Consider the following 26,878-nt stretch of genomic DNA (forward strand, 5'->3'; position numbering starts at 1 on the left):
TCCTTTGACTCGCTTTGAGTTAGTTTTTATATATGGCGTGAGGTAGGGATCTAGCTTCATTTTCTGGAGTGTAGACATCCAGTTATCCCATCATCATTTGTTGAAAAGATTATTCTTTCACCATTCAACAATGATCTTTGAACCCTTGTTGCAAATCAAGTGAAAGAATATCTATGGGTTTCTTTCTGGACTTTCTGACCCTCTGCTGCACCCACGCGGGGCCAGCCTCTCCCTCCTCTCTCCTGTGGGTTGGCCTCTCCTGGGTTGTTTCCTCTCACCTGCAGGTGTGTCGTTCATTTTCCCTGCAAGGGAATCCTTTCCAAGTCCAGCCTTTTTTCCAGCCCTTCCCACCCCTACCACTGTGCTTCTGACTCCAGACTCACTCTGGTTCTCGTTCTACTTGCTGAGAAGTCCTTCCCAGCCGCTCTCTTCCAGGCTCCACACCCTCCACTCTGCTGAGCCAGCCTCCGCACCCCAGCGCCCTGCCCTCACTGGGACCCGACGCTGTGTCTTCTTCCCTCCTTCTGTTTAGGACTCTGCCTCTCTTGCACTACTCTGCTTCACTAATGAATGGCTTCTCTTTATCTCCATGGCTCAAATACTACTACGGTTACTTGTTCCTCCTCCTCGTCCTCTTCCTCCTCCTCCTCCTCCTCCTCCTCCTCCTCCTCCCTCTCCAGATTGAAGCCAGGGTGTCAGGCACATAGACAGATGCTCTATCAGTGACCTCTCCCCCAGGTTGTCAACACTGGAGGACCAAGCTCTTTGACCTCTCATCACACTCAGCCTGTGGTGACCTTGCCCCCCTTTCTTGGCTTTGAGGACCATCTGCACGTAGTGACTGCCATTTCTCTTATCCCCAGGCTCAGACCCTCTGTCCAGCTTCCTCCTTACATATTCTTACTTGGGCATCTAAGAGGCCTCTCGAGCACAATGTAGCCAACGCTGAGCTCATCCTCTACTTCCTGACTCAAACCATGTCAGTTGGTGGCAACGCCGGCCTCTGGTGCCTTAGGCAAGGAAACCTCTAAACCAGACCAACTAAAATGCGGGTGGAAATAATTTTTAAAAAGTTATTTTTTTTCTCTTTCTTTCTTTCTTTCCTCATCCCCCCCCCCCTCCTCCAGGTCGAATCAGGGGCATTCTACCTCTTAACTGTTTTATTTTGAAACGGTCTCTCTCTCAGTTGTTGAGACTGGCCTCAAACCTATGGTTCTCTTGTCTCAAACTCCCAAGTGCTCCACCACGTCTGGCCTAAATTATCCATTTTAAAATTTATTATTTTGAGATAACTTAGTTACACAATGGAATACTTCAACGTCCATTGGTACCATCTTACATAGTATAGTTATCAAACCATCACATCGCCGACTTAATGTTAACCAAACTACTGGCCTGATTGGAGTCTTGCCGGCCTCCCCGCTGGCCCCCTTTGATCCAGAACCCCTGTCAGAATTCTTCGGCCTCTCCCTTGTCTTTCCTGACCACGCCCCTGGAGTGTCACTTATTTCTCAGAGTCCAGAGCCCTCAGCGTGCGTTGGCCGACGTCTCTCGTGACGGGGTTGAGGTCATGCGCCGTGGGCAGGAAGGCTCCGAGAGTGACCTGGTGCCCCTCAGTGCTCAGGGTTAGGTGCCTGATGGCACGGGGCTCACTATTGACATGTTTCCTCTGCCAAGCTGCCGTGGTCCCCTGCTCTTGAGAAGTGCTCTGTGTGGAGATGCTCTGAGACTGTGCAGATACCCGTCGCCCTGCCTGCTGCTCACCTGCTCATCTTAGTCTCCAGTCTCTGTTTGTGGCGATTCTTCTGACATATTTGCTTAACCAGCCCATCTTTTTGTTTTTATTTTTATTTTTAAAAAAATTTTATTGGGGCATTATATTCATACATCATATTGGGGTAAAAAACTTGTGTGTACATACATGTACACATCACTGATTTAACCCCTACCCAATTCCCACCCCATTCCCTCCCTGTCCCTCCCTCCCTTGCTCGGCTTAGTGGCTGACTTCCATATGTTTAAGGACATCGTCCGGCCCATCTTTTTAAATGTATCTTTTGCTGCTTGGGGGGTGAGGAGGATTGTCCAGGGTGACTCAATCACCTGATACAGGAAAAAGAGGTCCCTATGTGGTCATTTTAAAATTAAAGGGGTGTCCTTCCCATTCTCCCCAAATAAGAGAGAGAGAGAGAGAGAGAGAGAGAGAGAGAGAGAGAGAGAGTGTGTGTGTGTGTGTGTGTGTGTGTGAACCCAGGGCCTCACATAGCTAGGCAAATGCTCTGCCACTGAGCTACATCCCCAGCCTTAGAGCTTCATTTTTAAGCAGGAAGAGAAGTTGATTTTTCCAGTGTCTTTTCCTCTGCTAACTTACTGAGCGACTTTCCTAATCATGCGTCATATTGATTCAACTTCACTGGCCACAGCATATGTCTCTGAGAGATTTCCCAAGTGTTCAGGTAGAATTTTTGCATTTGTATTCGAGGGAGAAATTGGTCTGTGCCTTTTTAAATATTCATGCCCAGTGTTAGTATTAGCGTAATACTAGCCCTGCAGAATAAACTGGAAAGCTTTTAATCTTTTTCTGTGGCCTGGGCCAATTTAAATGACCTAAGAATTATTTACGTAATGGAACTTGTTAGTGACACCCTGTGGGCTGGGCGTCCTTGGCCAGTCTCTGGTCAGTTTCCCGGCACCCCTCCGGTCCGTGTAGGCAGCTGACTTTGCCCGTTGTTTCAATCCCATCTGGGTTTTTGCGTTCCCTGGTTGATGACGTGCAGACCCTTAATGATTTAGGAAGAGCTCTGTGTCTGGAGTTGTCGTCCTTTCCTTACTGAGGTCAGGCATATTTCCCCCTTATTTCTTAGTTGGACTGTTTAGTATTTTCAGGAAATAAGCTCTTCATTTAATTCATCACATCTAGTTATTTTTTGCAGTTCTTATTTTATTGTTCTGCTTTGGTCTTGATTTCACTGCCAGTCTTTCTGCTGTGCGGTTGGTTTACTTGGTTTCTTTTTCTGGTTCTCTATTCCATTTAGCATTTCAGTCTTCCTTTCTAATAAGTGGACTTAGGGTCCCGAGCTTCGGAGTTTGGCATGATGGCTTCCCGCATCTGGTCCGTCCGCAAGTCCTCCCAGCCTTCCCTTTGACGAGCACACAGAATCCAGGGGCAGGGTACCACTTCTGCTGCGCCGCCCTGGCCAGGCTGCCCGCTCTCTCCTCTGAGAGGCTGTGACCACCTCTTCCTGGGCCTCCCTTCAGGCCGTGCCCAGCACAGCAGCAGGAGGACTGCTTCCTTAGACGTTCATGCGGTAGCAGTAACAGACCTTGAACTGGGAAACCTTTCAAGGATCACTGTGTGCTTAGCAACAATCACAAGAAAACTCTGTGTGTGTGTGTGTGTGTGTGTGTGTGTGTGTGTGTGTGTGTGTATGTTGTGGGAAGGGAAGGAGTGGTGCCTGAGGGTTGTGGTCCTTCCACTGGGGGGGCAGGAGCAGATGAAGGGTGGTTCCTGGGGGCTCCCCGCTCAGGGACGGGCCACCAGCTTGTCCTTCCAGTCTACCTGTGACCCTGTCCGAGGCCGCGCCCGTGGGATGTCCCTTGGCCCCAGAAACCCTGGCCTGGCTGGGCGCGCCCTGTGAAGCCCCTCCAAGGCCACTGTGCTCGGGAGCTGAGGCCTCGTTTCCTGTGCTGCCTCCAGCCCTGCCTGGCAGAGGCTCTGCCGGGACATAAGCGCCGGTCCTGATACAGCGCAGTGACACCTGTGAAGCTCGTCATCAGACGCGTCGTCACCCCAGCAGCGTGGACAGGCGCTGAATTTGAATGTAGACCCCTTCCACCGCCGTAGTCCCAGCGAGAAATTACAGGCCAAGATTCAGATCTGTCACCTTCAAGTCCCAGGACCATGGGCTTAGAAGCCCCGCCCTCGTTCCCTGGTTGGCGGAAGGGTGTCCACTGGGCACGTGTCATTGTGTCACATGGCTGTCGCTGTGCGTCCCTCGGGGCCTCAAACACTGCAGCACCCATGCACAGAGGCCTCTGCCCCTCCCTTAGAAGACAAGCCAAGTTATCCCAGGCAGAGCCGAGACGTCTGAGCGAAGCGCCGGGTCAGAGAAAGCCTGGCCTGGATCTCCATGTTACACAAGAAGGGCTTCCTCAGTCACCGTGAGCGGTCTCAGAACTTAAGCTCAGTTGGAACTTAGCCTCACAGATGGAGGTGAATTTTGATCTGTGGTGTTTACCATCCAGATGTGTGTTTCCCGCAGAGCCCCTTGCCCCTGTCCTTGGTTGGGGCTGGGGGGGCTCTTAGTGATGGGTGCCCTCACCTCCCTTGGTTGGGGCTGGGGGGGCCCTTAGTGAAGGTACCCTCACCTCCCTTGGTTGGGGCTGGGGGGGCCCTTAGTGAAGGTGCCCTCACCTCCCTTGGTTGGGGCTGGGGGGGCCCTTAGTGAAGGTGCCCTCACCTCCCTTGGTTGGGGCTGGGGTGGCCTTTAGTGATGGGCGCCCTCACCTCCCTTGATGAAGCAGTTTGGCCGTGGACCTTGGAGCCTCTTTCTTTTTTCTGTATTGGGGATGGAACCCAGGGGCATTGTCTCTCTGAGCTACACCCCTGGTCCTATTATTTAGTCTTTTTATTTTTTGAAACAGGGTCTCACTTAGCTCAGTAAGTAGCTGAGGCTGTCCGCTAACTGAGACCCTCCGGTCTCCGCCTCCCGAATGCTGGGGTTATAAGCGTGCGCCACCATGCTCGGCCTGCCTCTGAGCCTCTTGTCATGGACTCCCTGGCCTGAGATCCTGCTGCCCAGCGGTGGTGTCTCCCTCCAGTGGGTCGAACCTCTGCAGAGGCAAGCAGAGAAAGCCGAGGAGGGACGCCCGGAGCCTGGAGAGAACCCTCAAGACCCCAGGGCCCAGAGCGGGGAGGGCAGTGCACCTCGCTGCCCAACTAGTTCTGTTCCCTGCACTCCGGGAAGCTCTGGGGCCAGCAACTGCAGTGCTGTGATGTCTCCATTTGCTGACCGCAGATGACCTTCCCAGCCAAGCCCTCAGGAAATCTCTTTTCTAGAGCCCTTGCCCCTGCCTCTTAGGCCCCAGGAGCCCACGTCTGACGCTGTGAAGGAGTCTTTGCCCCAGCACGGTGCACTGGCGTGGGCAGGACCCCAAGGAGCACTCCTGTCCCCACAGAAGCAGCTCTGCACTCGAGGACAGGGCTGGGTGGCCCTGGCCTGGCCTGGCTCATTCTGTGCACCCCTCCAGCACCACAGCTTTGCTCAATTTTATGCCAGTATTGGAGTGCTAGTAGTAACCTGCTCCCTGCCCAGGCCCCGGGCAGACGGAGAGGAGAACAGAGAGGTGGTGGAAACAGTGCCGCCTGGCGGGGTGTGCTCAGATGGGCCGGCCGAGGCTCCGCGTCCCCTCACCGTCCCCAGGGAGGTCAGCAGAGCAGGGAATGTGGGCTTGCTCCCACGGGGCCGATGCCCACGCCTGAACACCACCATGTACAGTGGCAGGCGTGGCGATCAGAGTGACCAGGACTCACCACGAGCCTGGTAGCTGTCCCAGGAGGCCGTCCTGCCATCTGCAACAAGCCGGCCATAGAGGGGCGGTGAGGGCCTTGTTGGCCGGGGTGGAGCCCGTCGGGCATCATGGGAAGGGGCTTGGACACCAGCTGTTGTGCACGTCGGTGGTCTCCTGCGATGAGGTGTGTGGCTTCCAGCTGGGCCTGGGACAGCTGTCACCAGTGGCCAGGTGATGACCGCCCAGGCCCAGCTGGGCATTTTACCGCCGGGAACACATGGCACAAACACGTTCGACGTGTGATTACCCACAGTTCTGCGCAGAATCCTGAGACTTACATTTAAAAACAACTTGGTTATATTGAAGGAGCCCAGACGCGGTCTTGTAGAAGTTTCTGTCTTTTATTTTAAAAACTATTTATTTTCCCTGGCCAGTATAATTTTTCTTGGGGACTTCACCCTTTGATCTAGACTGGAAAAAATGTTACCGTTTTAAGACCTCTTAAAACAGGTCTTTGGATTTATTGTGTGTACAAATGGAAATTCAGATAATAGTTTGGTTCTTAGCTGAAGAAAAACAGGAAAAGAAAATAAATTTCTTGCTACTTGGAATGATAAACACCATGAGGCATTGCTGTATATCCTGGCAACAGAAATTCAAGGTCGGAAATAATTTCTTTCCTCCTGAGTCTGCCTTCGGCCTCCGAGAGGAGTGCAGAGGCTGAAATTTGCTACTAATTGTAGCCATAATTTTAGCATGCAATTAAACACACGATTTCCTTCCCAGCTGATGTCTCTTTAGCTGGTCCAAGGTGGGTAAAACAAAAGCTCTATTGATGTGAATGGCCACCTTAATCTGAGGGGAGGTCACGGGGAGTCACCACTCTTTGGGCACGTCTGGCTCCCCTGAGGGAACTAGGATGAAGTTGTCTGTAAAAATGGCAAGCTTGGGTGCTTCTTGGGTGCTTCACAGTGCGACTTGCTGTGGGCTGGAGGAAACCAACAGGTGCTCTGCCTGTTTTGCTAAGTCCCTCAGATTAAGAATCACCAGACGGAAGGGACTGGGTGGGGGAGGATCAGAGTGGGGTCGTGGGGTCGTGGTGGTGGGAACAGGGGCCGCTCAGGTTTGGGGCTGGTGTCGAGGGACGCCAGGCCTGAGAGGGGAGGGGTCACGGCTCGCCCCGTCCCCTCGCATCCTGTACCGTGCCCTTTCCCACCCTGCTGTCACCAGTACGTCCTCGCAGTCTCTTGGGTGCACAGTGGCATCTGCACCCCGCTCGCTCTTCGTGGGGCAGGCCGTCTTGCCCTGTGTCAACTCGTTGGCCCCTGCCCGGGCTTCTGACTTCAGTGAGTCTTACGTGCCTCATGGAGGGCCGCCGGGGTGAGTGTTGCGTGCCTCGTGGAGGGCCTCCCGGCTCTCCAGCGCTCCTGACTGTTTGCTTGCACTGTCCTTCCAGATGGCAAGTTTGGTGCCTACATGCAGGTCCACATTCAGAACGATGGGCCTGTGACCATAGAACTGGAATCCCCGGCCCCTGGCGCTGCCACCTCCGACCTGAAGCAGGTAAGCCTGAAGTCGGGCCTAAGCCGTGTCTTGGCTTCGATGGAGGGGGTCCTTCATCTCTATACCTCTCTTCCCAAGAATGCTTGCTTGCTGTGTACCTCCCGAGCATGGGCAGGCTGGGACAACAGGGAGAGAAGCGTCCCTCCGGGAGCCTGGGTCTTTGCTGGCCTTGTCCCTGGGCCAGGTGCCGTTTCTCCCACTGGCCACTGGGTGGCAGCAGAGGAGCATCCCTGGTGGGTTTGCCCATTCAACATGGTTCCCTGGAGTGGGTAGATGTGCCATCCAGGGTTCTTTGTAAACTTTCATTTTTCTAAAGCAGTATCTGACTTGGATTTCAGAAACCAAAATGTAATTGAAATAGAGAAAGGAAATGTGCGATAGTCCTTGCAACCCATGAGCTCTCATTGTGCTGAGCACCCTTCTAAAGGCTTTAGTTAATGCACCCACTTGCTAGAGACACGAGGCCTGGCAGGTGGAGGAGCAGGACGTGGCTGCTGCCCTTCCTTGCTGGCTCCTTTCTCTGGCTGGGATGCTGTGAAATGGATGGTGCGGCTGGTGTGGGGAGCTTGACAGGAGCCTGAGGCTCTGGGACCGGCACAAAGCCATCTCTTAAGGGAGCAGGACCTTCTTTTCTGTTACTGACTCTTTAAATCAGTATAGAAGTAGGAACCCGTCTGATGCAAAAGTGCTGGACTTCAAAGATGGTGACTGAGGGTCTTGGTATTGCTAATGACATTTAAAAAATCACACATCAAAAATCCACATGGAAATGTAAGCTTTTTATTTGGAAAGAGTTGAGACTTAAAAGAAAACTGAAAAAACAACCAGCCCTCGCTTACCCTTCCCCAGCTTTCCTTCTGTTTCATTGTCTACAGTGATCAACTTCAAAATCAGCTTTGAGACAATAACTGTCAGCTAGATCACAGCCTCATTTGAATTTCACTCGGTTTCCTCAAATGTCCGCCTCCGCCCCTGGACAGGGCGTGGCTCCGCTTGGCACTTGCCCGTCCTCACCCCTGCACCTTCGCAGTCTGTGACTCTGTGACTGCTGCTTGGCCTTGCCTTGATTTACCCCCTGGGCGTTTTTCAAGAGTGCTGGGCTGCTGCTTTCTGGACTGTTTCTACATGTGGGTTTCCTGTGACTCTTTGAGGTTGTACATTTTGATAGGACTATCAGTCCAAAAGTAAGCTCCTGTATCAGGAGGTATGGGGTGTCCGTTTGTGTTATTACAGGTGATGGTCACTTTATTACCTGGATAAGGAGGAGTCTACCGGACTCCCCACCCCACACGGAGTTCTGACCATTCCCCTCTGTCTGTCCTCTTACTGGTCACAGCAGGTCGTTCTCTTTCTGCTTTGCAGAGGAAGAGGCCAGTGGACGGCAATTCCGGCTCTCCAGCCCCTTGTCCGGCTTCCCTGGGCTGAGGCCAGCCTCTCCCCTGCCCCAGAACCTGCTGCATAATTTGTGAGGTTCAGTGCAAAATTACGAGCGGCCCTGTGTTCAAAGATTATTAGGAGCTTCAGAGCCAGGTGTGGTGGTGCACAGAGCCAGGTGTGGTGGTGCACACTTGTAATCCCAGTACTTGGGAGGCTGAGACAAGGGAATCCGGGTTCATGGACAGCCTCAGCTGCTTGGTGAAGCCTCCTGCAATTCAGTGAGACCCTGTTTCCAAATAAAGATAAAAAATAGGGCTGGGGGTGTAGCTTGGAGGTAGAATGCCCCTGGGTTCCATCCCCAATACCTCCCCCCCAAATTATCAGGGACTTCAGGATGGTTTTCTTTGTACCACGTGAATCCTCAAGTGCCCACCTCTAGGTAGCTCTACTTCTGAGCTACCTCCAGAGCCCTCCCATTTTAAATTTTGAAACAGTGTCTCTCAAGTTGCGTATGTAGGCTGCCCTTGGACCTTTGATGCTCCTGCCTCAGCCTCCCAAGTACTTTGATTCCAGGCCTGCACACCATGCCGGGCTGGAACCTCCACTTCTCATCCTTCATACCTACTACTCCGGGAACCCAGAGATCCTTTAATTAGGGATTCTAAATTATGCGACATCACTGAGAAATAAGACAGTGTGTTTGAAACAAAAGAATTTCAAGAAGAAAATAACATTCAAGGGTCGTGCCTGTGGGCGTGGCCCGTGGGCGGGGCCAGGCCTTGCTTGTGCCCTGTGGGCCTGTGGGTGTGACCCGAGGGCGTGGTCACGTGGGCGTAGCTGGGCCTTGAGCGAGGCCTGTGGGCATGCCTGGCTGTGGAGGCCTGGGCCTCTCCTTCTGCCTTCTCAGCAGATGTGCAAATGCCATCAGGCCACTCAGACAAGTCTGTTTCTTTCTCTTATCCATCTTATACCCATTGGGTTATTTATTTATTTATTTTTGCAGTCTGTGGGTGGAGCCTGGGCCTTGCACCTGTCAGGCAAGTGCTCTCCCGCCGAGCGGCACCCACAGTCTCCACTGGCCTTTTTTCCTCTGCCATATTCTTTCTTTAGGATTGCTATTTATTTTATTATTGCCCTTTCTGTTACATGAGATGTACACACTAGGTGTTAAAAGGTACAATACATTCCACAACTGAACACCGCTTTCTGTAACTGAAAAGGCAAAGACATTACACTGAACGTAAGCATTTGGTAGTATTTTGGGGAAAAAACAAGTGACTAAAATGGGTTTAAATTGATTAGCACTATTAAATCACATCACACCTAATATTTAATACTACGCGATTCAATATAGCTATATGATACTATTAGACAAAATGTGTTAACATCACAGAATACAAGCAGAATTAAGATGGCACAGAAAACCTATATAATTTGTTTTTGTACAGGAAAATACTTTTGAAGTATGCATGAAACTGCCAGGATGTAGCCTAGTGGTACAGCATCCTTTAAAGAAAGTACAAGCCGGGCGTGGTGGTGCATGCTTGTAATCCCTGCGTTTGGGAGGCGGAGACAGGAGGATTGCGCAAGTTCGAAGCCAGCCACGCTGGCTTAAGAGACCCTGTTTCCAAAAATAAAAAAGTATAAAATAGGTCTGGGAGTGTAGCCCAGAGGTAGAAAGGCTTCCAGGAACCCCAGTATCACCAAAAAAAAAAAAAAAGAAAAAAAAAAAAAAGAAAGTACAAGTACTTTTTACAAGTCTGATTACAGGCCTGCACCAATCTACTGTAAGTAAAGTTATCAACCTCCAGAAAAATCACATGTGGGCTTACCAAGCATATCCCCCAAAGTATACAGTATGCACACTTGGAAAGCACAAATTCCACCAGTGTTTTTTAAAATTAATTAATTATTTATGTTGTAGCAATTTATCCAAAATTAACAATGATAATCTCACATAACAGATTCATTTGTCTGATATCAAAATGTTGATCCCTTAGAGATAACATTTCAATATTTCTTTCTTGTTTTCTTTCTTACCAGAGGATACTTTTTTTCTTTTTTTTAAGGTGAAACTATCATACATTTTTCTTTCAGAAAAAATCTATCCTAACATGAAATATGAACTCTAAATACCCAAAACAAGCCAGGCATGTGGCACATGCCTATAATCCCAGCATCTGGGAGGCTGAGACTGGAGGATCGTGGTTCACGGACAGCCTCAGCTACATAGGCCCTCCACAACTTAGTGAGACCCTGTTTAAAAAAAATACCAAAACAAAAAACAAAACAGGACAGGGGGTGTATCTCGGAGGCCAAATGCCCCTGGGGACCCCAGACCCACACACACAAAAAATACCCCAAACAATTTCAAAAAAGAACACAGCTAGAAGATGTACATTTTCTGATTTCAAACCTTATGAAGCTACACTAATCGAAACAGTGTATTACTGCTATAAAGGCAGATATATAAACCAGTGGAGTAAAATAAAAAGCCTAGAAATAAATTCTTCCATATATGGTCAAGTTATTTTTGATAAGGTTTCCAAGAACACTTGGTGAAGGAAATAATAATATTTTCACTAAATATTGTTGAAAAATAATACATGAAAAAATAAAATTGGACCCTTACCTAACACCATATACAAATATTAACTCAAAATAGATGGCCGGGCGTGGTGGCGCATGCTTGTAATCCCCGTGCTTGGGAGGCAGAGACAGGAGGATCGCGCAGGTTCGAAGCCAGCCACACTGGCTTAGGAGACCCTATTTCCAAAAATAAAATAGGTCTGGGAGTGTAGCCCAAAGATAGATGGGCTTCCAGGAACCCCAGTACCACCAAAAAAAAAAATAAATAAATAAATAAAAAAATAAAAAATAAAAAAGATTAAAGACCTAAATGTAAATCTTAAGACTACAAACTTTTAGAAGAAACCTGGGTCATAAAACTTTACAACATTGAAATTGGCAGTCATTTCTTGGATATGATTCCAAAGGCATAGGCAACAAAAGAATAAACAAACTTCATAAAAAATAAAAAAAATTGTACATGCAAAGACAATGTAAACAGAATTAAAAGTTACTGATAGAATGGGATAAAATATTTCCAAATGCTATATCTGAAGGTATATTAATATTCAGAATATAAATCCTAGAAATTAGCAACAATAAAAACAAACAATACAATTTAGAAATAGGTAAAAGACTAAAATAGATAATGAATCTCCAGAGATTTTTATATGACCAATAAACACATGAATATCACTCCTCATTATCATAATATAACTAATCATTAAGGAAATACAAATAAAAACTATAGTGAAATACTACTCACATTTGTTAGGATGGTTACTTAACATGAATTACCTTACTCTAGCCCTTTACTTTGAGTTTGTTACTATCTTTACTTGTAAAGTGTGTTTCTTGTGAGCTACACAAGATGGATTCTGGTTTTTAATCCATTTTGCCACTTTATGTCTTTTTATTGGGGAGTTGAGGCCATTTACATTCAATGCGATTATTGAGAGATAACTTTTTTTTGGGGGGGCACTGGGGTTCCTGGAAGCCCTTCTACCTCCGGGCTACACTCCCACGGGCTACACTCCCAGACCTATTTTTTAACTTTTTTAGGTGGAAACAGGGTCTCTTAAGCCAGCGAGGCTAGCTCTGAACCAGCGCAGTTCTCCTGTCTCTGCTTCCCAAGCGCGGGGATTACAAGCGTACGCCACCACGCCCGGCGTGAGAGATAACTTTTAATTCCTAACATGTTAAGATTTTATTTCTGTTTGAAATACTGTTTATTCTTCTTTGCTTAGTTGTCTGTTGGATGGAAAATCTTGTTTCTCTGGTTCTGGTGTGTGTTACCTATTTCTTCTTTGTAGTTAATCTCTTTGAGTATTTTCTCTAGCGCTGGTTTTGAAGACATAAATTCCTTCAGTTTCTGTTTGTCATGGAAGCTTCTTATTTCCCCATCTAATTTGATAGATAGTTGTGCTGGGTAGGAAATTTTTGGCTGGAAGTTGTTTTCTTTCAGAGTTTGGAATATGTTACTCCAAGCCCTTCTGGCTCTCATGACTTGGTTTGGGAAGTCTGGAGTGATTCTAATTGGTTTGCCTCTGAATGTCACTTGGCCCTTTGTTTTTGTTGCCTTTAAGATTCTCTGCTTGGCTTCTACATTGGTCATTTTGACAATTATGTGGTGTGGGGAACATTTTCTCTGATCCTGTCTAAAGGGAGTTCTATAAGTTTCCTGGACCTGTGTATCGACCTCTTGCTCTATTTTTGGAAAATTTTCTGCTATTATTTCTTTGAAGAGATTATTGATCCCTTTGGTTTCACCTTCTTTTCCCTCCTCTATTCTAATTATTCTTAGGTTAACTCTCTTAAAATGGGCCCATATTTCTTCAATGTCAGATTCCTGCTGTCTGATTTTTTTTCTAAGTTATAAATTATGTGTTTGTTTTTGGAGTGATCATGTTCTACCAGTGAGATTCTATTCTCCATGTGGTCTAATCAATTCTTTATAGTTTGAATTGATGCCTTTACTTCAATTATTCATCCTTTATTTCTTTTAGACTCTCTCTAAATTTGTTTCAAAGGTCCTGTATAATTTCTAAAGTTATATTCCTGATTTGATCTTCTGGAGATCTCTGAATTTCTGTGTTATCAGGTTCTGCTATTATGGGGTTGTGGGTGTTCATTGCTCTATTGTTGTTCCTCTTTTCCATGATTTCAGAAGTTTGTGCCTTCTCTGGGTTTTTTCCCGGGTCACCACAACTTCACTTAGGGTGCTCTGGATCTCAAGGTTTTGGTAATCTCAGCTGCCACTACTCCTTTACTGGGTTGTATCGCAAAGTATCAGACCCAGGGACTTAATCGTGGCTGCGCGAGACCGTGGGGGTGCTGGGCTGGGTGTTTTCTCATGGGGAGCTGCGACTAGGGTATGGTATCTCTGCCACTGCTACTCCTTCACTGGGTTGGACTGCAAAATCTCAGACCCAGGGAGATTATCAAAGCTGCGCAAATTCCTGGGGGTACAGTGCTGGGATTTCTCCTTTAGGGGCCACAATTTCACTTACGGTTATTGTACACACTGAACTAGAGCTGTTGCAGGCGTGGTGAATTTGCCACTGCTTCTGGCAATATGGCGCCGCTGCCACGCCCTCGTCCATGAGGCCGGCATATTTCTTTTCTAGTTTTGAGCTCCATTCGCATTCCCTGGAAGGCATGATGAGCTTGGCCACTGGGAGTTTTAGATGTTCTTTGCGCTGAAAGAACTGCTGAATTACACCCGAATGATCCGCAGCTGCTCACTTCAGCTCCTTGTTTACCTTTCTTCTCTGGAGCCTGGTGCTGTGAGGCAAGATGGCGCCGGTGCGGCTCCGCTGCCACAATGTGGACTGGTTTCTTTTCTGGTCTCTAGTTCTTCTAGTCTTGTTTTTCTCTGTCCCTTGTGTTTACATTTTTTATTTCTCTGCTGATAGTGTTTTCTGGTTCTGAAAAGCGCTGATTTTGTGGCAATAGAGATCGAGTGTTAGCAGGGCTCGTAAATGCTGCTTTTCTCAGTCGCCATCTTCCCAGAAGTCTCTGCCAGCGTTTTATCACACTCAGGTTTTGCAGTTCTCCTTCCCAGTACGCCATCTGCAAGCCCCCCCTCCGGGGTCCCGTGGTGCCCGGTTGCTTTCTTTCAAGTCTCTCCTGGCTTCCTCACTGGGTCGCTGTCCCTTCTGGAGCTGTGCCTGCCACCTCTGGATATGCTGGAGCTCGTTGTCCAGGATGCCTTCCTCTCCAGGCTTTCCTCTCGCCTCTGGCGGCACCCCTGTCTTCATTTGATCATCATTCTTTTTATATTTTTTATTTATTTTTGGTGGTGGTGTTGGGGATAGGATCTGGGGGATGCTGTACCACTGGCTACATCCCCAGCCCTTTTTATTTTAATTTTTGAGACAGGTCCTGCTAAGTTTCTCAGGCTGGCCCTGAACCTGCGATTCTCCTGCCTCAGCCTCCAGAATAGCTGGGATTACAGGTGTGCACCACTGTACCTCGCTTTAGAAAAACTCTAGTCGAACTTTTTTTCTCATTCTAAATATTTTTTTTTTTTTGGGAAATGGTAGAATAGTACATTATACTTCTGGGATCTTCACTTTTTTTCAATAATTTCCCTCTTTTTTCTTGTTTAGGTTAAAGGCACAAGAATGCAGTTATCTTGGAGAGTAAATTTGGAAATATAATGTAGAACATGAGGACTGTAGTTAATGTATTATATACGGGAAACTTGCAAAGAGTAGACCTCAGGTATTTTCATATACATAAAGAGGTCGCTTTGTGAGATAATGAACACATTATTTGCTTGACTGGAGTTTGTTACCTTATTAGTGTATATAAAATGTCATCTTGTGCACCTGAACTATATATAATAAAAAAAGAAGCCCACAATTATGCTTCTAACAGCTGTATTGACGTATTAGGTTAAAATGCTTTTATCTATTTCTGAGTCGTACAGGAGCTTTCTGTTCTGATACACGAGTTGTCCAATCTCATTGGGGTGTGTGCTTCCCAACCTGGCCTTTGCCTGGGCTCCTGCCCAGGTTGCCCCGGGGCTCCACTAGGCGGCAGCGAGCAGGCTCTGCAGGCTTGGTGACTGCCTGGCGCTGGCCCCTGCCTGTGGTCTCTTTCTGCCTTTCCCTTCCAAATAGAGGCTTTGTCTTAGATCAGAGAGCTACTTGGCTTGCTTTTGTGTTGATAGGAAGAGCACAGCCAAATTCATTTTACTGATAGATAAACATGTGTTCCTATCAACCAAGCTTTTAATTTTAAATGTTTTATTTCCCCATTATATTCCAAATGGCTACAATTACATTGCAGAAAAATGGTTCATTTGGCAAGTTTCTGCATTGCAGAAAAATGATTCTCTTGGCCAGATGTTTTTAAGTATAGTCTCTTTAAACCCTCTGCACAAATAAGCAATGTATAGATTTGTGTGTGCATGCGTGTGTGCATATACATATGCATTTGTATGCATTTGCGTGTGCGAGTGCATGTGTATATGTGTGCACACATGTATCGTGTCTTTCTGGTTCCAGATGGGGCACTGTGATAAAAAGTGCTGCCACCCGTCCTTGCTCTTGGGATGGATCTAAGGCAGTATAACCCTGAAAGGTCACCCTAGGGGAGGAGGTTTAGTTAGGGTGTGCCAGCCTCAGGACGTCACAGGCCGTCCCTCAGGCTCCTCTTCAAGCCAGTCTGGAGCCGCCCAGATGCATTAGGTGAGGACTGCATTTCCTTCCTGTCGCTGGCACAGCCTCAGGCACCCCACCTTCTGAAGCATTCTTCTTTCTGGCCCTACACTGCACCAGCTCTTGCTTCCTCTCCATTCTAAGAGGCCGAGCACATCTTCCCCAGGTCGGGGCTCATTCTCAGTTCCCATGTCTCCTCTTCAGAGAAGAGTCTCTGGTCCTCTCTGCCCCAGAGCACCCCCAGCCACTGTCGCGGGCCCTGATGGTTGTTCTCGAGACCTCGTGCCGTCCATTCTGACCCTCTCACTCCTGTGCTCTTATCCGTCCTCACCGCTCCCATGTCCCCTTCCTGTGCCCTGGAACGTGTGCCTGGGCCCTGGGAAGGCTGCAGGCTGCAGGCTGTGCGTCTGGGGGCAGCCCTCGCCCTACGAAGGCGAGGCCGTTGCTGTTGCTGCTGAGCTGGGCGGGGCTCCCAGGTGTCTGGCGGTTTTAGCTGACCTTCAGGGTGAGGAGAGGAAGAGGATTCTCAGCTGCTTTCAGTCTTGTACTTCTGATGGGCAGATGCTTTTCCAGTGGGCGATACTGCTGCTGCTGGACAGCCGTGGCGGCCTGCCTTGGCCAGATCGCTGTCTGCTTCCAGAACTGACCACAGCGGCCTGTACCGGGTGCGTGTCCAAGGCGTCCATCGGCTGCCTTCTGGGTCCCGTGCGGTGCTGTGATTGAAGGTGGAAGAGGAGCCTTACGTTCCTTGCTCTGAAGGGCCTCTTCCAAGGGGAACGGGGCGCGAAGGCAGCAGGGGGACCACAGGTCAGCCGCTGCTGCCCCCGCTGCCTTTCTGCGGGTGTGCACCATTTTGGCTGGAGACCCGGTTCTCGGTTGGTACGCCATTCTGAAGCCAGTTCATTCGACACCTGGCTCCCACGCTTATGGCAGACACGTATTCTGCTCTCACTACAGTTGTGATGACCTTCCCCCAGAGGGCTGTTCTCTTGGGCCTCATGTGGATGGGGTTGCATGTGTGTGAGCAGATGGGGGTTTCTCCTTTGTGGGAAAGGTGCGTTTGGTAATTAAGGGCTCCTCCCTGGGGCCCAGGGTCCACTGGCTCATAGTATTGTCAATAATAATTTATGTTCTCATTTATGTAGAACATAAAGAGATCGAAAGCCTAACTAAGTGGAAATGCTGGGAGTAGCTGGAAAAATGAACTCCAAATACAATCTTGAAGCTGGGTGTGGTGGTGCACGCTTGTAATCCCAGTACTTGGGAGGCTGAGACAGGAGGATCGAAGGTTCACAGCAGCCTAGCTACTTAGTGAGGCCCTCCACAACTCAGTGAGACCCTGTTTCAAAATAAAGAATAGAAGCCGGGCGTGGTGGTACATGCTTGTAATCACAGCATTTAGGAGACTGAGACCAAAGGATTGTGGTTCAGGGACAGCCTCAGCTACTTAGTGAGGTCTTCTGCAACTCAGTGAGACCTGGTTTCAAAATAAAAAATAATAATAATAAAAAAATAGGGCAGGGGGTGTAGCTTGGAGGTCGAATGACCCTGGGTTCTATCCTCAGGCCCGCAAAAATAAACAAACAAACAAATAAAAATAAAGAATAGAAAATAGGGCTGGGGATGTATCTTAGAGGCAGAATGCCCCTGGGTTCCACCCCCAGTGCTGCAAAAACAAACAAACAAACAAACAAACCCCAAAACCAAATACACATCTTGATGGCTCACTGGGATGAGCTGGCCTGAGGAACAGCACCTTTGACTTTATGAAGTTTCTGGTTTTACGTGTCTTAGTCTTACCGCCGCTTTTCCTGTGATTTTCTCTTTGTGCTGGTCTTTCCCGCAAGCATCTGCCCGCCTGCCTGGATTTTGGAGGGGGCAGCTGGGGGCGTTTATGGCTCCTGGATGTCTGCAGGAGATGGGCAGGCGGGTACGCTTCTGGTGGCAGGGCGGGTCTCTGCAGTCGGTGAGGTGGCCTGCAGCGCGGCCCAGGGCCCAGGCCTCGCGGGGCGCCCCCTGCAGGCTCCGAAACTCTCCACCGCCGCGCGTGGAAGGGTCACTGGGCCAGTCAGGTCACCTTCCTGTAGAACGTTTGCTGAATGCACGTGTTCCCTTCGTCAGTCCTTTTTTTTTTTTTTTTTTTTTTTTTGGTGGTACTGGGGTTGCCTGGAAGCCCTTCTACCTCCGGGCTACACTCCCAGACCTATTTTTACATTTTTATTTGGAAACAGGGTCTCCTAAGCCAGTGTGCGCGGCTGGCTTCGAACCAGCGCGATCCTCCTGTCTCTGCCTCCCAAGCGCGGGGATGACAAGCGTGCGCCACCATGCCCGGCTTCGTCAGTCCTTTTACAGGCTGAGCCTGAGGTCTAGTCTCCCGGTTCCAGTGGCTTCCTCTCCAGGGCCCTCACGACCCGCACCGGGAGGTCTCGTGGGTCCGGACCCGGCTCGCCAGGCGCATGCTCACAGGCAGGTCGCACCTGCCCCTGCATCCCGGCGTTCACTCCAGTCTCCAACTCGTTTTGTCACACTCACTTTTCAAATAAAAGTTGGTGCTGTGGTCGGGTGTGCAGCGTGCGGGCGCTGTGCGAGGAATGGCCAGAGGTGAAGTCACTGGACCAGGCCTCCCACCTGGGCGGGCCCACTGATGCGTTGATGGCTTGGTGAGCTGGAGGCGCAGGGTGTGCTGGGGAGGCAACTCTCCTGCGCACCGCATCTGTCCCTGGTCCCTCCACCGCAGGGTGCCCCAGCGGCTCTCCTCCGCCACGCCCTGCCGCCATGCTGGCTGAACCCCTGAATCGTGAGCCAGGTAAGCCCCTTCTGCCAAGTGTTAGTGCCAGGTGTGTTGGTGGGAGTGACAAAAACTAAAGCAGTCGGGGATACAGCTCAGTGATGGAGCGCTTGGCCTAGCATGTCCGGGGCCCTGGGCTCAGGCCTCAGTACCCCACCCACCCACACACAGAAGTTGACTAAGCTTTGCTTTGTGTATACTACAGGTTACTAGAACACAGAGTGGGGCCAGGTGTGGTGCAATCCCAATAGTAGGACCTGTAGTCCCAGCGTTGGTAGGTTAAGATAGGAGGATCTCAGGTTCAAAGCCAGCCTCAGCAACTTAGCTAAGTTCTCAGCAACGTAGACCCTGTTTGTATATAAAAAATGAAATAGGGCTGAAGGTGTGGCTTAGAGGTAGAATGCCCATGGGTTCAATTCCCAGCATCACACACACACCACACACCCTGGGAACCTACTAGTCACCTCTCATTATAGTTTTTGCTGTTGCTGTTGTGTAGTCTGTGTCCGGGCGTCGTGGTGAGTGTGCTGGTGAGACCGGTTTCTGGACCTAGGCTGCTGCCCAGCAGGACTCTCACCAGGGCCAGGACGACCCCTTGTCACGCACAAAATCACCTCACTTCTGCTCCATCCAGTTTGAAAGTCTGCGTTCCTGTGAGTCATGAACCCAGCACACACTCGTAGGAGTGGGCTGGGTGTGGAGGGTGGTGGCTTCGACCTCCCTCACCCATCCAGGCCACCAGCAGCGAGGCCTTGTCTGTGCTGGAAGGCTGCTCCAGGCGTGGCTGTATGACTGGAGCGAGGGGCAGGGCCTCCTCCTGGGAGAGCTGGGGATCGCTGTCAGCCTTGTCATTTGTCCCCACGTTGACAGTCATCCCCCAGTGCACCGGAGACTACAGGGGAGGCTTTCCCGGGCAGATATGGCTGCAGCCTGGGGGGCTGCTGATGATCAGTTATCAGTTGACCTTCACCTTACCTTCTTATCAATGGTGTGCCATTTCAGTTCATATTGTCAGGGGCATTTAAATCTTGGGAGTTTGTTAGAGAAAAAAATTATTTATTTTTGGAAAAGAGTGTTCCCTGGTGTCCCCTGACCTTGGGAGTCACACGGGGACGTGATTGTGAGGAGGGCGGCGGGGCTGTGGCTGCAGATACAATGGGGCGTTCAGGGCTGCTGTGTGCCCGCCACTCCTTTGTACCCGCTCCACCACCTTTGTTTGTTTCTTTCTTTCTTCTTTTTTTTTTTTATCAATATGAAATGTTAGCACAGCATTGCTGTGAAGATTCTTCACATGAAATATCTCCCTTTGACTACTTTCCATAAAATATGCAGTCAATTTCTTCTATATCTGCTCATGAAAGCCAAGCCCGGGACCCTCAATTTCTCCAGAATGGAAAGACTGAAGTTTGTGGCCTCTCTTGGTTTCCCAGTCCGGCTTCACAGTCAGGAGCGCGATCCCCACGTCGTCCCCGGCGGCCCCATTCAGGGAGGGCAGCGATCATTAGCTGTGGGTGTCACTGTCAGGTCAGGAAACTTCACAAACCTTCGGGGGACCAGCGCGATTTCTGTGGCATTTCATGTCAAAATCCAGACCTCGAGCTTTGTGGGCTCTCCCCTCCCTCCTCCCGATTCCATGTTCTCCCTTGGCCCTCTTCTTTTCCTCCTGGAAAGGATCTCTTATTATTGTATCATTATTTTTAAAATTTCAAGCAAGCATGCATGTATTAGCTGGAAAGTACCAATTTGGAAACGTTACTTTTAATGGCAAGCTTTTATAGTGTTCCTGGGTAGAAAAGTATTTTTATAGAAGCAGTTCTTTTCCTGGCTTTTATTTTTCTCATGAGCCCACAAAAGAACATTTTATATCAATTTTTTGTTATACATAACACATAAAATTGGCATTCTTTAAAAAGCTTAGAAGTTTAAGATGCACTAAAAATACTTTTGACTGTAACATGTCACTCTCAGCGTTGAGGAGGGCTATCCGTTTTCTTCCAGACTTGATACAAATGCAAAATTTACCCACATTTACACACAGTCATGGAAAGTTCATGCATCTCAGAGAGGCTGGACATAGGGTTCTTTTTTTAAATATTGTGGTAACATATTATTTAAAAATTACCATTTTAACCCTTTTTAAGCCGGCAATTCAGTGTCCTTAGTGTATTCATTTTGTTGTGCAACCATTTTTACCAGTATCCACCCACAGAACTCTTCACATTCCAGGACGGAAGCTGTGCCCATCGTTAGAGAGGGATGAAACACCCCCTCCTCTCCTTCTTGCGCTGGGGATGGAACCCAGGGGCATTCTACCTCTAGGCTACACCCCCAGCCCTTTTTATTTTATATTTTGAAACAGGGTCTCACTAAGTAGCCGAGGCTGACCGTGAACCTGCAATCCTCCTGTCTCAGTCTCCCAAGTACTGAGATTACAAGCGTTCGCCAACACGTCTGGCTCACTACTTCTCTTTGAGTTTGGCTACTGTAAATACATGAATGAAATTAGCCGGGCGTGGTGGCGCACGCTTGTAATCCCCGCGCTTGGGAGGCTGAGACAGGAGGATCGTGCAGGTTCAAAGCCAGCCTCAGCTACTTAGTGAGGCTCTCAGCAACTTAGTGAGACCCTGTTTCCAAATAAAATATAAAATAGGTCTGGGAGTGTAGCCTGGAGGTAGAAGGCTCCTAGGTTCCACTCCAGTACCACCAAAAAAGAAAAAACAAATATCATATGATTGAAATCATATAGAAACTGCTTTTGTGATGGGCTTTTTCATTTAGCATAATGTCATTAAAGTTATCCATGTCAACCATGTTCATAGCATGTGTCAATGTCCTTTTATGGCTGAATAATACTCCACTGGGGTGTGTGTGTGTGTGTGTGTGTGTGTGTGTGTGTGTGCACATGCCACATTCTCTCTAGTCATCCATGTGTGGGCGTTTGGCTTGTTTCTACTTTTTAACTATCCTGAATAGTGCTTCTGAGAACACTGACGAACCGCTATCCCTTCAAGACCTCCTTCCAGTTCTTTTGGGGATGTGCCTGGACACAGAGTTGCCGGATCACGTGGCACTCCTCTGTTTAAGTGTTCCGCGAGCTGCCGTGCGGTCTTCCAGTGTCTGCACCATTTCGCCTCCACCAGCAAGCGCAGGCTTCTGGTTTCTGCGCGTCCTCACTGGCGTTGGTGACTTTCTCCTTTTCTTTGTTGGCGTCATATGGGAGTGAAGTAGTAACCCACGGTGGCTCCAGCTTGCGCTCCCTGCCGTCGGCCATGGGAGCATCTCTTCTTGGGCTTATTTCTCACTTGTTTGGAGAGTGTTCTCCCACTTTTTAATTGGATTGTCTGGGGATTTTTGTGGTTGAGTTTTGGAATTCTTTTTATATTCCGTGTATCAATTTCTTATTAGATATATGATTTACAGTGTTTTTTTCCCATTCTGTGGGTTGCCTCTTAACTCTCTTGATAATGTCTTTTGATGAACAATTTTTTAAAAAGAGACAGAGTCATACGATTTCTCAGGCTTGCCCCAGATTCCTGGGCTCACACAGTCTTCCTGCCTCAGTTTCCCAAGTAGCTGGGATTAAAGCTACTATTTCCTGGCTGACAGAAAATTTGAATTTTGATGAAGTCCAATTTGTCTATTTTTTCTTTTGTTGCCTGTACTTTTAATGTTGCATTCAAGAAATGATTGCCAGCTCCAAAGTTATGAAGTTTTTCCCTCTGTTTTCTTCTAAAGAGCTTTAAAGCATTAGCTCTTACAGTTAGGTTTTGGATCCACTTCGAGTTAATTTTCAAGCATGAAATAAGGTATGCCCTGCATTTCCACCTGCGGACGGCCTAGAAGAACATCACCGAGAACTTTTTCTTATGGAACTACTTTGAGAGTAAGTCACTGAATGACACCTGGTCACCCCAAACTCAGTTGCGTATTTCCTATAAACATGGACATTTTCTCACAGAACCCCAGAATGGCCATCCAAACCAGAAAGTTCCCACTGATATTTTACTGGTGTCTAGTCTTCAGGATCCATTCACATCTGCCAGTTATCCCTGCATTCCTAGCACTCTGGAGGCAGAGACAGGAAGATCACAGGTCCAAAGCCAGCCTCAGCAACTTAGTGAGGCTCTCACAACCTAGTTAGATTCTGTCTCCTTTATTTTTTTTATTTTTTATTTTTTTTGGTGGTACTGGGGTTCCTGGAAGCCCTTCTACCTCCGGGATACACTCCCATGGGCTACACTCCCAGACCTATTTTATATTTTTTATTTGGAAACAGGGTCTCTTAAGCCAGCGAGACTGGCTTCGAACCAGTACGATCCTCCTGTCTCCACCTCCCAAGCGCGGGGATTACAAGCGTGCGCCACAACGCCCGGCTAGATTCTGTCTCCTAATAAGAGATAAAATTAGGCTGGGGGTGTAGCGTGGAGATAGAACACCTCTGGGCTCAATCCCAGTAACAACAGCGTCTTTTCTGGTGAAGGGTCCAGTTCAGATGCATAGCGTTCCCTGTCAGGTGCCGCTCGTGACCCTCACCCCAGATCCGTCCCTCAGTCTCTCCTTGACTTCATGACCTCGAGTCCTTGGGAGCTCTTGGACGTTCCTTTGGAGACTCTGCTTCCACTCGGGCTGGTCTGATGTTCTGTCAGGGCAGGATTTGGGGTGTGTGTGTGTGTGTGTGTGTATGCCTCCCTGTACATGTGAGTGCACTGGGCCCAGTGATCCTACACTGCGTGCTCTAGCACACCTACAGATACAGTTGGCCATTTTATTTCAACTGTGAGATGGAATTCTGCTATTTGAATATATGCTATTTATTTATTTATTTATTTATTTATTTATTTATTTATTTATTTTGGTAGTACTGGGGTTCCTGGAAACCCTTCTACCTCCAGGCTACACTCCCAGACCTGTTTCATATTTTTATTTGGAAACAGGGTCTCTTAAGCCAGCGTGGCTGGCTTCAAACCTGCGCGATCCTCCTGTCTCCGCCTCCCAAACGCGGGGATTACAAGCGCGCGCCACCACGCCCGGCAAATATATGCTATTTTGTTGAGCGATTCTCCTTTCAATGGATTTGTGAAATTGTTGGCAATTTATTTTGCTGTTATTAACAGTGATACAGAAATCCTCACATGTATTTCCTCTTGTGGATGTGGATTTTTTTAGCCTTTGGAAAATCGTTCCTTTTTAGGACTTAATTGAAATATTTTAAACACATGAAAAGTACAGAGACTAATATAACAACACCTGGCTTCAGCCCCGTCAGTATTGGCTCTGGCATCTTTAAGTTGGTAAAATCGCCATCCTAATAGATGGCTAAATGGGGAGTTTTAATGGAACTGGTTCAAACTTAGTGTCTCACTAAGTGAGAACCATTAATGATAAAATTGCTTCAAAAGTATGTAGCTTTTTACAAAAGAGAGATATTTTGGGAAAACTAGTTGGGTTTAAAAAAAAAAAAACAAAATGTCGGCCTACTTCCCAGATGTGACCTGTGAATAAAATAGCAGGTAGGCGCAGCCAACTTTTTCTTTAGACTTCTTTCATGTTTTTCTTAATAGAATTTAATAAAATGAAACAGGAGGAGGAATCATCAAAGGCCAAGGATAATAGGCCTGAAAGAGCTGCTGAGGCCTGCGTGGAATCAGGTCTCATCCCGGGGCCTTCCTGGGCTCCGGCGTCCTCGGAGAAGCAGCTCTGAGAAGCGCGTGCGCTCGCAAGTCCCTCCCAAGCCTCCTCCAGGACTCGGGGTAGACTTGCGCCAAGCCAAGTGGCACATGGCATGAGGCAAAGTAAGAGGAGGAGAAGAAAGGCATCAGGCCGGGGCTCAGGACTTCCCCAGCCAGGGGAGATGGACTTCTCTGAAGACACGCAAATAACAAAAGCCAGACTCGGAGAGGAGCCTCAGGCGGTGGGGCAGCATGGTGGCAAACCCGCTCCTCACCTGAGGACAGGGAGTGAAGGGCCCTTCTCCTGACTCACCAGACAGACAGGGAGAGGCCTGGAGGGACGTGGGGGGCAGAGTCCCCCGCCTGCCTGTGCCCTCCCCAGAGCAATGGCCCCGGACCTATTTTATATTTGGAAACAGGGTCTCCTAAGCCAGCGCGCGGCTGGCTTCGAACCTGCGCGATCCTCCTGTCTCCGCCTCCCAAATGCGGGGATTACAAGTGTGCGCCACCACGCCCGGCTGGTTTTTAATTTTTAACACAGTCATTGCATATGTTTCTAGGCTACAACGTGACATTTTAATATATGTGTACTTGTGCAATGACCAGATCAGAGCAATCAGCATATTCGTCACCTAAAACATTTACCATTTCTTTGTGCCGAGGCCGTTAAGTGCCCTCTCCAGGAGACATTCTGTATTAGTGATTGTCCATCAGAGACACCTGGCTCTACTGCAGAGCATCACAAGTTATGTTCCTATGCAGTTGCATACCTGTTCCTGTTACCTGTGTCTCCTGCCCTCGCCCTCTGACCACTGGGCACTGGGAGTACATTGTTGGTTTTTGTCCACTTTTGTGCGATTGACTTCCTGCCTCCACATATGAATGGGAACACACCCCTGTCCTTCTGTACCTGAGCTGCTTAATGTTGTTCAGTTCCATCCATTTGCCTCTTTTTTTTTTATGGCTGAATGATATTCATTGTGTATATGCCCCACCTTTCTTTATTTCCTTCCTTCCTTCCTTCCTTCCTTCACTCCCTCCCTCCCTCCCTCCCTCCTTCCTTCCTTCTTTGAGTTAAGCCTGAACCCTGGGGCATTCTACCTTCAAGCTACACCCCCAGCCTTATTTTATTTGGAAATAGGCTCTTGCTAGGTTGCCGAGAGCCTTGCCAAAATGCTGAGGCTGGCAGCAAACCTGCGCTCCTCTTGTCTCAGCCTCCCAAGGACTGGGATTCCTTTTTTTTTTTTTTTTTGTGGTACTGGGGTTCCTGGAAGCCCTTCTACCTCCGGGCTACACTCCCAGACCTATTTTTACATTTTCATTTGGAAACAGGGTCTCCTAAGCTAGAGCGCGTGGCTGGCTTCGAACCTGCGCGATCCTCCTGTCTCTGCCTCCCAAGTGCGGGGATTACAAGCGTGCGCCACCACGCCCGGCCCCAAGGACTGGGATTCTAGGTGTGCGCCCTCTCGCCGCTCTGCCAGTTCCTAGGTGTGAGCTGCCTCGCGGCTTTGCCAGTTCCTAGGCGTGCGCCCCCTCGCCGCTCTGCCAGTTCCTAGGCGTGCGCCCCCTCTCCGCTCTGCCAGTTCCTAGGCGTGCGCCCCCTCGCCGCTCTCCCAGTACCTAGGTGTGCGCCCCCTCCCCGCTCTCCCAGTACCTAGGTGTGCGCCCCCTCGCCGCTCTCCCAGTTCCTAGGCGTGCGCCCCCTCGCCGCTCTGCCAGTTCCTAGGCGTGCGCCCCCTCTCCGCTCTGCCAGTTCCTAGGCGTGCGCCCCCTCGCCGCTCTGCCAGTTCCTAGGTGTGCGCCCCCTCCCCGCTCTCCCAGTGTCTCTGTCCATTCATCTGTTGCAGCACTCTAGTTTTGTTTTCAATGCTAAATACAATCACCAGGAGAATTCCTATTGGCTAGGAAGAAATGTTGTAAATGTGGCATTTCTGATCAGTGGGCAAGGGACAGATTTTCAGAAATGTTAGGACAACTAATTATTAGAAAACAGTGAATGCAAAAGAGATAGATGCACTTAGTGGGAAAATTTAGCAGCTGTATTAGTATATGAAATGAGGCGATCTCTAGAGAACATACACAGAGTGGTTCCTTTTTTTTTTTTTTTTGGTGCTGGAAGTGGAACCCGGGGGCATTCTACCTCCAAGCTACACCCCAGCCCTATGTTTTATTCTTTATTTTGAAGCAGAGTCTTACTGAGTTGCAGAGGGCCTCACTAAGTGGCTGCGAGTGGCCGTGAACCCAGATCCTCCTGTCTCAGCCTCCCAAGTACTGGGATTACAAGTGTGCATCCCTATGCCCGGCTCAGAGTGGTTCCTTATATGTAAAAACAGAAACCCTCTGTTGGTACAGGATGCTTCTAGCGGCCTCTCACTTTTGTGCGGCCTCTGCCTCCAGTGTGGAAGTGGATTTTCTAGCCTTTGGAAAATCAGTCCTTAATATTTTTTAAAATATTAAGGGGCAGAGACAGGGCTGGCCCCTTGAAGTTGCCACAGGCCATCCGGCCCCTCCTGCTGGGCTCTGGTGGCTTCGGTCCTGCCTGTCTCTAGGCCTCCCAGGTCCCAGGTAGGTGGGGCTGAGCCCTGGGCAGGCCAAGGTCGTTTCCTGGAAGGGGGGGTGCTGAGCATCAGGACTTTCCAGACCTCCCCACTGGACTCCATTTGGCAGTTAAGGCAAAAAGTTTTGGTTGGGTCTGACATCCTCTGGGGATAGCACCAGATCCAGGCCAAAATGCT

At 48.9% G+C, this 26,878-nt stretch overlaps 1 protein-coding gene across 1 annotated transcript in view; it reads left to right on the forward strand.

The window, feature by feature from the left end:
• Positions 1 to 26,878, forward strand: part of DTD1 (D-aminoacyl-tRNA deacylase 1) — a gene marked incomplete at both ends in the record, with an annotated part of 107,918 nt that overhangs the window by 13,695 nt on the left and 67,345 nt on the right. Inside the window, one exon of the mRNA XM_080716572.1 lies at positions 6,968 to 7,074. Coding sequence (XP_080572698.1) covers positions 6,968 to 7,074 — 107 coding nt within the window. The remainder of the gene's footprint in view (positions 1 to 6,967; positions 7,075 to 26,878) is intronic.

Source organism: Muscardinus avellanarius (assembly GCF_963383645.1).
Source record: "Muscardinus avellanarius genome assembly, chromosome: 19".
Taxonomy (NCBI): Eukaryota; Metazoa; Chordata; class Mammalia; order Rodentia; family Gliridae; genus Muscardinus; species Muscardinus avellanarius.